Source organism: Syngnathus acus, chromosome 10 (genome assembly GCF_901709675.1).
Source record: "Syngnathus acus chromosome 10, fSynAcu1.2, whole genome shotgun sequence".
Lineage (NCBI taxonomy): Eukaryota > Metazoa > Chordata > Actinopteri > Syngnathiformes > Syngnathidae > Syngnathus > Syngnathus acus.
This window is the reverse complement of record NC_051095.1, coordinates 903,914-915,479: the sequence shown is the minus strand read 5'-3', so window position 1 is coordinate 915,479 and position 11,566 is coordinate 903,914. Positions and strand designations below refer to the sequence as shown.

The 11,566-nt window shown below is 49.3% G+C and overlaps 3 protein-coding genes across 4 annotated transcripts; 1 reads left to right on the top strand and 2 right to left on the bottom strand.

The window, feature by feature from the left end:
- Positions 1-2,990: 2,990 nt before the first annotated feature.
- On the bottom strand, positions 2,991-6,153 carry mfap3l (microfibril associated protein 3 like). 2 transcript variants are annotated; one of them, XM_037262939.1, is made up of 3 exons: positions 5,911-6,153; positions 4,330-4,721; positions 2,991-4,073 (listed from the first exon to the last, which is right to left on the bottom strand). In XM_037262939.1, exons 2-3 carry the CDS (start codon positions 4,592-4,594, stop codon positions 3,259-3,261), a joined length of 1,080 nt encoding a protein of 359 aa, XP_037118834.1. In that variant the 5' UTR covers positions 4,595-4,721; positions 5,911-6,153; the 3' UTR covers positions 2,991-3,258. The 2 variants fall into 2 exon arrangements, with proteins under 2 accessions (XP_037118834.1, XP_037118835.1); XM_037262940.1 differs by having other exon boundaries at positions 4,336-4,721; positions 5,911-6,152.
- Positions 6,154-6,338: 185 nt separating this feature from the next.
- Positions 6,339-9,267, bottom strand: aadat (aminoadipate aminotransferase). Its single transcript, XM_037262938.1, has 12 exons — positions 9,133-9,267; positions 8,780-8,948; positions 8,566-8,698; positions 8,431-8,505; positions 8,152-8,346; positions 7,634-7,782; positions 7,462-7,558; positions 7,189-7,250; positions 7,042-7,106; positions 6,822-6,928; positions 6,628-6,729; positions 6,339-6,551 (listed from the first exon to the last, which is right to left on the bottom strand). Exons 1-12 carry the CDS (start codon positions 9,197-9,199, stop codon positions 6,483-6,485), a joined length of 1,290 nt encoding a protein of 429 aa, XP_037118833.1. The 5' UTR covers positions 9,200-9,267; the 3' UTR covers positions 6,339-6,482.
- A 341-nt stretch (positions 9,268-9,608) lies between these two features.
- On the top strand, positions 9,609-11,419 carry ino80b (INO80 complex subunit B). Its single transcript, XM_037262941.1, has 5 exons — positions 9,609-9,876; positions 9,984-10,158; positions 10,223-10,395; positions 10,569-10,741; positions 10,813-11,419. Exons 1-5 carry the CDS (start codon positions 9,837-9,839, stop codon positions 11,266-11,268), a joined length of 1,017 nt encoding a protein of 338 aa, XP_037118836.1. The 5' UTR covers positions 9,609-9,836; the 3' UTR covers positions 11,269-11,419.
- The last annotated feature ends 147 nt before the right edge of the window (positions 11,420-11,566 follow it).

The window sequence follows — 11,566 nt, the reverse complement described above, 5'->3', positions numbered from 1 at the left end:
CACGGGCAATTATTGTTTTTAGCTCCAAACTGTCTCCAGGGCGATCCAATCAGCAAGTCGGCCTTCCGACAGCGTGGGGGGGGGGGGGGGGGGGTTGTCTTTGAAATTGTAAACCTGCCAAGTTAGCACCAAGGCTGACACAACGTTCCAGCTGTGAAAATAATAGTGAAGTTGTTTTCTTTCGTGCATTTGTGGCCCAGTAGAAGCACTAGAAATGGGCCGGCCTTTTCACTTGCTCACTCTTAGATCTCAGCACCCTAGTTGAAATGTCAGGTGTTTGCGTAATATAAAAATTCCACAATTAGCTAACCAATCAAAGTCAAGCGCACGTGAAATGTTGTAAGTCTGCACGCAGCTGCCACTGTTGCATTCACAGCCCATCGAGTCATCAACAAGTGGAGGAAAAGTGGCATTACCAAGAGTTGGATGTCTCCAAAATTGGTTTGGAAGGCTGCCAAGAGGCCAACGGCAACACTGAAGGAGCCGCAGGAATTTCTGGCAAGTATTGGCTGTGTTGTACGTGACAGCAATCTGCCCTCTATATAAGTCTGGGCAAATTCTTCCAAAAATCACTTTTGGTCTGATGAGACCAAAGCTGTGATTTGCGTCGTAAAGAATCCAACCAACTTAAGGGCAGTTGACTTCCGTGTCTGAAAAACTTCCAATGTGTTTTTTAAAGGACAGTGCTGTGAAATTGTCTTGTACTCCTCCTCCTCCTTCAGGGTAGTTCACGGCATTTGGACTAACAAACGTGGAAGCTCCATTTCATGAGGTGAGATATTGGACCTTTCTTGGGTTGGTTGGTGCAAAGGGGGCGGGGTCTGACCGTCTGCTTTAGCCAGCAGCTGTTTTCATTAAGGAAGTCATTAAGACTAAATTGAGGATGAGGAGCAAGCAGTCTGACCTTCGTCCTTAAAAACAGACTTATTTGAATCGATTGGATGACTGAAAAGAATAAAAATAAATTGCATGACTTTGTAAAGTCTAGAATACATTGGATGAAACAAAACAATAACATATCGATAGAATTGTTGTTGTATGTGTGTGGACGTCAAAACAAAACAAAAAAGGCCGAGAATGAACAAAATCGGCAAACGGAAACTCAGCATTATACAGCTATATCTTTTTTTATACTGCCTCCTGGTGGTCGAAGCAAGCAAGCAGAAGGCCCTTTCAATAAGTGAATCATTCATCTTCAGCCTGCTCACTGCTCCCCTCTCCCCCAGGGGATGGATCAAAATCACACGGGGATGGGTCAAATGCAGAGGACAAATTTCACCACACCCAGATGCGTGTGTGACGATCATTGGGACTTTAAAAAAAAAAAAAAAAATTGGGTGCGTATTATACATGGGTACAGGCTTTTTTCCAGCATCAACATGCCATTTCTAGGGTGCGTATTATACATGGGGGCGCATTATACATGGAAAAAAACGGTAAGCGGTTCAGAAAATGGATGGATGGATGGATGGATATATTTGTCCTTTGCTCTCCTGCTGTTCACTACCTGTGCTTCTCTTTTTTTGATCACTCGCTCGCTCGCTCGCACGCACACACACACACACACACACATTCACACACACCGTCATACGTGGGAATCGAACTCACGGTGTCGGCACACAAGTCAAGCAAGTGCAGCCCTACTCGTGTTGGCTCGTGAGTGGACGATTCGTTCAAATGAACGAATCATTTGAGTGAACGAGAGTGAACGAATCACTTTCTAAAGTGATTCGTTCTTTTTTCAGTTCATATGACTTCAACCAGTAGTTGTCGGTAATGCGCATTGAAGCTGGTGCCACCTCGCCGTAAAACAAAACGAAGAAAATGACGTCACTTCCCGTTCACGAACGAGTCGTGAATTGCATTTGCCGTTCACCAACTGAACGGATCTGTGAGTGATTTGCATTTCCAGTTTATCGCGAGAACGGACGGATCAGTGAAGGAACGAATCCTGACTTTCCCGTTCACGAACGAGTCCATGGGTCAACTGCCTTCCTTCCAGTTCCTGCGCATCAACTGACCAGTCGGTGAACGTGTTGCGTCTCCCTCCTGGCGTGAACTATGGAAGCCAGAATGTCGATTTACGATTTGCCAAGGAAAGAAAGAACCACTCAGTGAAACACCACTTCTTTTATGCAAGCTAACGGCTCATTTTTATTGGATGAGGGGATGCGCAAAACTTACTTTACTGATGCAAAAACGGGGAGATTATGCTTCTCTTTGGGTCATCTTTATTTTATAACACTTATCGTTGTTTTTAAGTAACGTGTATGCATCTATACGCCTAAATATTGTTGTCCAATGTATCTACTGCAATTTCACATTCGATTGCTGTTTGAAATTGACTTTCATTATTATTATTTTAATAAACAATGTTAAAACTTGTCTGGTGTTTTATTCCTTGTTTTTATATTCGCCAATTAAAACATAAAAATCTGACATTTGGTTCACTGCTTTATATGACAATATGTATGTGTTTGACGTTGTTATATGAGTTGGTGTCCCCCAAAATGACAAATGTCGGCATAACGGATTATTTTTCAACCTTTTATTCAGACAGAAACACATTCGGTATAATAACACCATCAACTACAATCCAACAAATACAAAATGAAAACATCAATGTCGGCATAACGTGTGTCGGCTGGCATAGCAGCAACGCTCGCTCTCTGTCACTCACTCGTGAATCTTCGCGAACGAACCTGAAAATGGCGGTGTACCTAATAGAGTGTCCGAGTGACGTCACACATCCAACAGCCAATCAGAAAGTGGGGGTGAGGGCGGGCGGGTTGTGGCACTTTTCACTTTCATTTCCGCTTTTTCCCTAATGAAGTGGCCTATGCTTTAGTTATAGTTGTTGAAATTTGTTGAGTGCAATAAAAACAGTAACTAAGCTCAAGTCAAACAAACTATAGTTCCTAAAAGCCTACTGGCCTGCCTGTAAATCTCTGCCAAAGCTCAAGCGTTCATACATGACATTAAAGGAAAAGGTCTTTGGCTATAGTTTTCTTTTATTATGCATTTTCATTTCATGAAATCATTTTTTGTTAGTTTTGCTTTACTACAATTTCAGGACAAATTGACCAAATCCAAACCTGCACAGTGAAAATGGAAGGAGGAACGACGGCATGAAAACGAGGAGACATTATGGCAGTCGCTTGCAGCGAAAGATTTGTTTACATTCAAGCGAGACGCAAAATGAAATGCCGGCACGCCATCGCTCAGTTGTCAGAACAGCTCGCCGAGTCATCTCGTCGCTCACACGTGACTCTCGTAGAAAACCCGGCAGGGCGGCGGCCCGGCGGGACACTCGCCGGGGCTCCCTTGGGGGTGCTCTTGGAGGGGCGCGGCGGGCGGCGGTTCCAACGGCGGGTGCACCGACACCTGGATGGCGATGCGCTGCGGCTGCTCCCGGACCGTGGAGTTATCCGAGTCTGCGGCGGGCGACGGGCTGCGCTCCAGCTGCCGGCCCCGCTGTCGCTGCCGCTCCCGCATGAGACCGAGCGCGTCTATGGGGCCGCCGTCGGTGGGCCGCCGGCCCTCGGGCCCCTGCCTGAGGAAGGTGTGCCTCATCTCTTCCACGCCCACCACCTCCAGGATCTCCTCCATGAAAGTGCGGCAGTTCATGATGAGCGGCGGCAGCGGGATGCTGCGCGCCAGCTCCTCGATGTAGCGCGCCAGCTCCATGGTCTTGAACTGCGTCACCTTGGCCAGCTCCACCGTCTTGGTGGATGTGATGATGGGGATGCGCTTGGCAATCTCAAAGGCCTTCTGCAGCTTCTCCGCGCCCTCGGTGCGGAAGAACTCGTTGATGGCTTTCTCCGTCTTCTTGAGGTGGCTGCTCATCATGCACAGGCGCGTGACGTTGAGCACCATGATGATGGTGAAGGTCACCAGGCACACCACCATGTAGTAGACGCCCATGTCGCCTGTGGCTAAGACCACGCGCAGCGTCACCGTGCAGTTGGAGGCGCCGTGCGCGTTGGACGCCACGCACGTGTACTTGCCGCGGTCGGCGAATTCAATGGCGCTGATGTTGAGGACGCCATTCTCCAACAGCCACCACTTGCCACCTGAACGCCGGCGGTACAGCAAACCCAACAAAACATGAAGCGCTTGACCGTACTTGCTCCCAGAGTATTTCTTCCGGTTTTATTTAGGAGAGAATACATTTCACGGCAAAAAATTAGCACCAACTGATGAGTCGCGCTTTCATTTGGCTCAGTCGCAACTGTGTAGGACGTGCGAGCGGCCGTCATTTACATTTCTTCCTCTCTCAAAAAAATTGTCAAAGGTTTGTTTTTTGCCCGTTTTTCGAGCGCATCTTACCGCCACCGGCGTCGGCGCGGATGAGGTCGCCGTGCGAGTTGAACCACTTGATGCTGGGGAAGGGCTCGCCGGTGACGTTGCAGTCGATCAGCACGCAGCTTCCCTCGCGGGCGATCAGCTGGCTCGTGGCGGCCAGCGCGGCCGGGACGGACCCATCTGCGCCATCCGTCACGTCCGTGCCGCTTCCGTCTCCCGACGGGGCGGCAGTGTGGAAAGCCACAAGCCACACAACAAGCACAAGGTTCAGTGCAGCGGCCCGCAACATCTTTTTTTTGGGGTGGGGAGGGGGGGTGGGGGAGTGAGACTGTCAGCGTGTCACAAGGTCATTCCTCCGTCCGGCGGCGCCACGCTCGCTGATTGGCTATCTGGGTTGAGCAGCGGGAAACATCTCACTGAAAACAAGATGTTAAAAATGAGCCGACACAAACAGTTTGACGTAGTTCCTCACAAATTCAAACACTGACGTTCTTAAAGCCACTTGAACCAGCGGGACCACTTTCAGCTTCCGTGCTCTGTACGGCCTTAGCAAATATAATTGCCGTATTGGCCCGAATATAAGACGATTCGTTGAATTAAAACTGAAAAAGGGGGCTTCGTCTTACATTCGGGGTCTTGACAAAGGCTTTTTTCAAACTTGAGTCTTGAAAAAAAGGGGGTCGTCTTATAATCGGGGTCATCTTATATTCGGGCCAATACGGTAATACATTCACGATGAACCCCAAACGCTCGTGTGCGACAAAGTAGATTTTCTCCACAAGTGTAGTCTGTCTTATAAACGTTTCGATGCAGCATTAGTTGTTGCTTGGAACAACTAATGAGTTGTTTGCCTAAACTGATCCCACCAAAAAAAAAAAAAAAGTGAGACGTCTGATACAAATTACAGAAGGAAGTACACACACGAAGTTTTCAAATGTGAGAAGCAAAATTGGAAAAAATATGACTACGTGAAAACGTATTTCGTTACTTAATTACGACCACCGTTACCAGTTTTTCCTTTTGCGGCCAAACATTTCGGCTGGATGAAAACGACAAGCCGACAGAGGGAGGGGAAAAAAGCGGCGCCGTTTTCTTCCTGGCCTCGTTGCAAAAACCGACGAACGGGCCGACCACGGACTACAATGTAATATTACGAAACACATGCTCGCAGATAGCGGCCTTTATGCGCAAGGGGATGAATTACACTTTGATTTAATGTACATTGCTACATCTATATTGAGAGTGTTGCGTTCAAACGGATGTGGGATACGGCTATGATCTGGACAGTGTCTTTGTCACGGGACCCTTCGGAGCAAGCCCGAGTGCAAATAAAGCGGACGGAAATTCAACATATCGGCTGCTTCTGACCCGATGTGGCGACGACAAAACGACAGACATTTCACGTTTGTTTGTTTATATAAATTTTTTTTTTTTTTTTTACACGTCTCCTCCCAAATAATGTCGCAGTGGTCTCGCGTTGAAAACAACGGAAATGCTGGCAGCTGCCCACAAGTCGACGACCTTCGCGTATCGCTCGGAAGCGCCGAGGTAACGTGGCGAGGCAATTTCGCCTGTTTTAGGGTCATTTCGGATGTTTGTACTCACAACAGGGCTTGTCAGCTGGGCCAAGATGGGGCGACGATGCTCGCTCGAGTCGGGACCTGTCAAGCGAGCCGCTTTCTTCATGCCTCAAACTGCTTGGCCACAGTGGGGCGCTCCAGTGCTGGCTGCACCAGTTGCTCCTTATCAAGGAGTCGCCAACAAATCCGAAGCGTTTTCTGTCCCAAAGTTCAAAGGGCCCACTTTCGGTTGTTAGCTGTGCTTTGCTTTTACATGGCCTTCTGCCTTCGAGGGCACTTTCCAACTCTCTTTCGTCTCCGACTGCGACCCACAGCTTGACAGCTTTTGTGCGACGGGCGGCTGTGACGTATGTACGCAGAGTGCGCATGCGCGAATGGAAGCGAGGCAGGAGGAGCAAAGCAAGGAGCGAGTTGATAGTAGCAGAACTACGACTGCAGTGCGCCCGCCCGCCATCTGTTTCTCTGGACTTTATGTCAATCTGAGATTGTATCATACAGAAAAAAAAATATTGCTTGTGTATATTAAAAAAAAAAAAAAAGACACAAAAAGAAGATCTTGACAATTGCAAGATTGAGGGGAAAAAATTTGCAATTAAATTATTTTTGCGGACAGTTCATCTCAAATCCCGAGGCCTCTTTGATGAGTGCGGCGAGACGACCAAAGGCCTGTTGGAAGACAAATGAAAAGATTGTGTTTTGTGTAGCGTGCGTGTCTGTGAGTGTTTTTGCATCACGTGCATACCAGGTCAATCTGTTCCGGCGTGGATAGCGAATACGCCGCCCTGACATGCGAACATGGCTCGTCGCTGTCGATCATGAACACGCCGCCTGGGACCAGCAGCACCTTTTCAAAAGCAGGACATGTACACGGTCGACACGGTCAAGCAGTCTTCTTGTTGCAAAACAAAATGGCGTGCTTCATCATGGTGAACAGACCTCTTTCTCCAAGGCCTTCTCCATGATAAGCTGCCTGGTGTCACTGACGCCCATCAGCTCCATCCACAGAAACATCCCGGCCGAGGGACTGTGCCATTTGGCCAAACCTGAGCATGTTCAACGACGCAAATTGCACACGGAAGCAAACAAACTTTAGAAACGGTTCTCAGGAATCCTTCAGATGGGTTCAGTCTTGTTTCCCAATGCATGCAGAGCGTACCTGTGAGCCACTTGTGAGCGGAGCTAATCATGGCGTCGCGCTGTTTTCTGTAGAACTCACTCACCCTGTCACAAGACGAAGAAAAAAAAAAAAAAACCTGCTGTCTTCCAATATTTGTTTTTTCCAAACGCTGCGGGGACGACGTACCCGTCTACGTGCTGAAGGAAGCCATCTTGTCCCCAGCTGTGCAACAGTTGCGACACCATGAGCTGAGAAGGAAGAGACGGACGTGGACTCACGATCAAACCGTGGCAACATTCCAAATGCTTTCAGTCATATTCACATCTTCCCGCAGGCGTCTTGAACCTTCACAATGATTAGCAGAGCTGGGCAATTATTTGAAATGTAATTGTGATTTCAATTTTGTCTTCTCTTGGTCATGGGAAAAGATGTGAGAGAGTGGTGGCAAGTAGGGCTCACCTGCGTGAAGGTGCTGGTGTGCATGGTGGAGGCCTGGACGTGCAGCACCACCCGCTCTACCAGCGGCTTGGGACCCGTTACAAAGCCCATCCTCAAGCTGAGACGGGTAAAAAAAAATCGAAGACAAAAGTGAGCACGGCAGCGGCGGCCAACGGATTATGATGCGGAGTACCCCGAAGACAGGATCTTGGAAAAGGAGTCGGTTCTGATGATGCGGCCGTCCACGTCCATGGAGAGGAAGGTCGGCGCCCGGGGCTTGTCAAACTGCAGGAAGTAGTACGGGTCGTCCTCGATGATCAGCATGTCGTACAAGCTCGCCAGCTGCGCGCAAGGACAAAATCATCCAGTGAGCACCCTTTTCGAGAAGTTATTTGCATCTCAACAGTTATAAATAGTTTAAAAAGGTGCATGGTCATAAAAATCGATAGCAATATCTCCGTTTTTTTTTTTTTAAAGTGAAGACGATTTTTTCATTTTAGTCACGGACAAAGTCAATGCAAAATTTGTCTTGGCGGGCCACATAAAATGATGAGGCGGGCCAAATCTGGCCCCCACCGGGCCTCGACTTTGACACCTATGGATATGCGTGCTAATGCTAAGATGAGAAATTCATCATTTTGACACGTGCTCACTGTTCCGAAAAGATTCTTTGCCATCGGTCAGAGTTTTGTGAACGGATGGAAAAGGCACCTCGTAGACTTCCCTCTTCCTCTGCTCCGTCATGGATGCCCCCGTGGGGTTCCCCCCGTTGGGGATGGTGTAGAGCAGCTTGGGCCTGCGAGCGTCCGACGGGTCCCAGTGGGACAAGACCTCCTTGAGGGCCGCCGGTATCATGCCGTGCTGATCGCTGGGGACGTTGATGATGTTGCAACCCAACGGCTGGAGCTGGGTTGAAAGACACGAGGTGGAGGATGGAAGAGTTTTCAGCAAAAAAAAAAAAGGCCTTTGCGGCGGGAGACGCCGGCTTACCGCCGCCAGTGTTCCGGGGTAGGTGGGCGAGTCCAGCAGGACGTCGTCTCCTGGATTGACCAGCATCTCGAACACCTGCCGCATGACGTGGAAGATGAAACGGTGCCGGGAAGCAAGAAAAAGAGGGGGCGCTACCTTGCAGAGTCCCTCCTGGCTCCCTGTGGTGACACACAAGTCCATCTGTCCCCGCTCGGGACTGTAGGACGCCGTCGGCGGGTCGTGGAGACTCTTCTGCAGGTTCTTCATCCACGTCAGCAGCTCGGGGATTCTGCGTCGAGGTTACGCGTTCCCATGAAATGTCATACAGGCTTAAAAGTAACATTCCCAAAAAAGGTTGCAGTTCACGTACCCGCTGGAGGCAGAGTACTGAAGAGCCCTTTTCATGGACACCTGGTCGAAGGAGACGTCCGGGCCGTTCTTGACCTTGATGGTGGCCGACTCAAAGGGGAACGTGTTGGGGTTGGGCGCACCTGCGGCCAGCGAAATCAGCGACGGGGGCGAGCGCTGCTGCAGCTCGGCTTCAGACGCACGTGAGAGCGGGGGTTCAAAAACAAATACAAGATTGGGCATCTGCATACTTTTTGTCGGTATTGTGTCATGTTTACCATGGGGGGTATTTAAAATTGTATATTATATTTTATTATTTGAAAGTGAACACTGTAAACACATTGCGTGTTTTCTTTTTTTGCAGGGCACACTCACTCAGCATTCTGATGGGCGACGGTTTCCTTGCTGCACTGACAGCTGTGAGGAAACGAGCATAATTCATGTTTCCCGTCGGAAGACTTCCTCAGCAACCACCCGGGATCTCCGTTCACGTGTTCCTAATAATTAGATCAGCCTTTTTTGAAACCTCCAGAACTCCTCCTGTAAGAAAACAGACAGATGACTAGCTGAGTTCAGCACCGTAAGTCAATATTGACGCTTGGTTATGACGTCAGTGACCTTGCGTAACCCTAGCTCGGTCGAGTGAAGAATTAGTTAATTTCGTAAAGGACAACGAAATGAAGAGTAAATAAATAAATAAAACACACGCCAAGTCACGCTCGGAAAGGCAGGACAGGACAGGACGAGACAAGAGCTCTGCGTGGCTTACGAATTCCAAAATCAGCCCTCTGCCAGTAGAGGGCAGTGAGCGTCAACAAGACAGCAAGAACTGGCCGGAAGTTGATGTTTAATTGCGTGTTGTTAGCGTTAGCTTCTACCCCAACATTTTTAACTTCTGCCTCTATTTTGTTCTCTTCGAGGTTAAACTCACGCATATTGAACGCGTTGTAGCCGCTAAATCCCACTTTAATGTTGACGAACATAACACTTGTCGTTATTTTGCAGCGGAAGTCAAATCTTTGTGGACTTACTTTTTAGTGCGTTTGCTGCCATGAAGTAGAGCCGCTGCAGTAACTTCAATGGGGAAAAGAAAAGACGTGGCTCATTCCAGGTTTCCCTGTGAGTGCCTACTCCCTTGATGAGAATATAATGTCTATGTCACATCTTTTGACCCTGCAAGGCTCCCAAAAATGGTTAGGTGCTGATCTATTCATGTTTACGTGCAGGCGAAGGCAACGTGGGGCTGCATGGCATGCACAAACATAAGCATAAAAAACACAAGAGGCACAAGAGGAAGCACCAAGGGCTCTCTGAGATTCCAGAGCCCGTCGTCATCCCTCGCCCGCCCCCGCAACTGCGACTCAAGATCAAGCTGGGAGGACAGACGCTAGGGACAAAGAGGTGAGACGGCCACCCGTTACATTCACTTGCCCATCCGCGTTAATTGCTCTTTTGACCCTTCCAGTGTTCCTACTTTCACCGTGCACCCTGGTGTGGCTTGTCCTCCCTCGCCATTGATGATCGTGGACGACGACGATGACAACGATGACGACGAAGACAACGACGACGACGATGAGGAGGAAGAAGAGGAAGATGACGAGCCTTCTGTGCCTCTGGAGCAGTATCGGGCCTGGCTGGGTGAGAACAAGTAAAAGATATGATGTCGTGTCCTGCCAACAGCCTTTTTGCCTGGAGCTCCTTTCCCGCTTCACATACTCGTTAATGGAACATTTTAATTCACCATTTGGTGGCTTGAGCACCTGGCTCCAAAAAAGTCCATGTGCCTGTTCAGACTGTCTTGCCTGTCTCAGATGAAGACAGCAACATGGCCACGTCTCCTCTGCCTGACATGGACTCTGACTCCATGTTGGGCGTGCCCGTGGACGAGGAGGAGAGGTGGCTTGACGCTCTGGAGAAAGGTGAGCTTGACGACAACGGCGAGCTCAAGAAGGAGGTTGACGAGTCCCTGCTCACGGCTCGACAGGTGAGGGGGAAGGAGGAGTTTGGGGGGGGGGGGGGGCACGTTTTTGCTCACAGACACCTTGCGCCTTTCAGAAAGCACTACTCCACAAGCAGCAGATACAGCCCCTCCTGGAGCTGCCCATGGGCTACAAAGAGAAGGAGATGACCGTCGAGATGATGCAGAAGCGGGAAGAGCGCGCTCGCAAGCGGCGCTTGCAGGCGGCCAAGAAAGCGGAGGAGAGCAAGAACCAGACCATCGAGAGACTCACCAAGACCAGCAAGGCCAAGATCAAAAGCACGCGAGAGAAGAAGTCCAAGCTTAGCCAGTGTCCCATCGTCCGCTACAGTGACTCGTCCCGAGGCGTGACCATCTCCTTCCCCGCCGGCGTCCCCGCCCCCGCGCCGCACCCTCCGCCGCCGCCTCTGGTCCCCCCCGTGAGCTGCGGGGTGAGTGGCTGCTCCAACCCGAAGAAATACAGCTGCTCCAAAACGGGCATCCCTCTGTGCAGCCTGCAGTGCTACAAAAGGAACATGCAGGCAGTTTGTTGACAGGTCTTCTTCTCACTTATGGACAACCGAATAACATGACTTTGAGGAAAGAAGACCCGCTTGCTTCAAGCTGGTAGTCTGCCCCAGTTGAAGTCGACTGTGAAGATAATTAAGGAAATGTGTAGCCTGCAAAATCTTCACTGCTCCTTTCCTTGGCTGGATTTCCTTTTTCACACCCAGAGTGCTTTCTTTAAAGGAACCAAGGTTATTATAGTTCACAAAAACTCATTAAATAAAATCACATTCACAAACCTTTTAAAAAAAAAAAAAAAAAATGTGCTTAATCGTGCGTTTATGA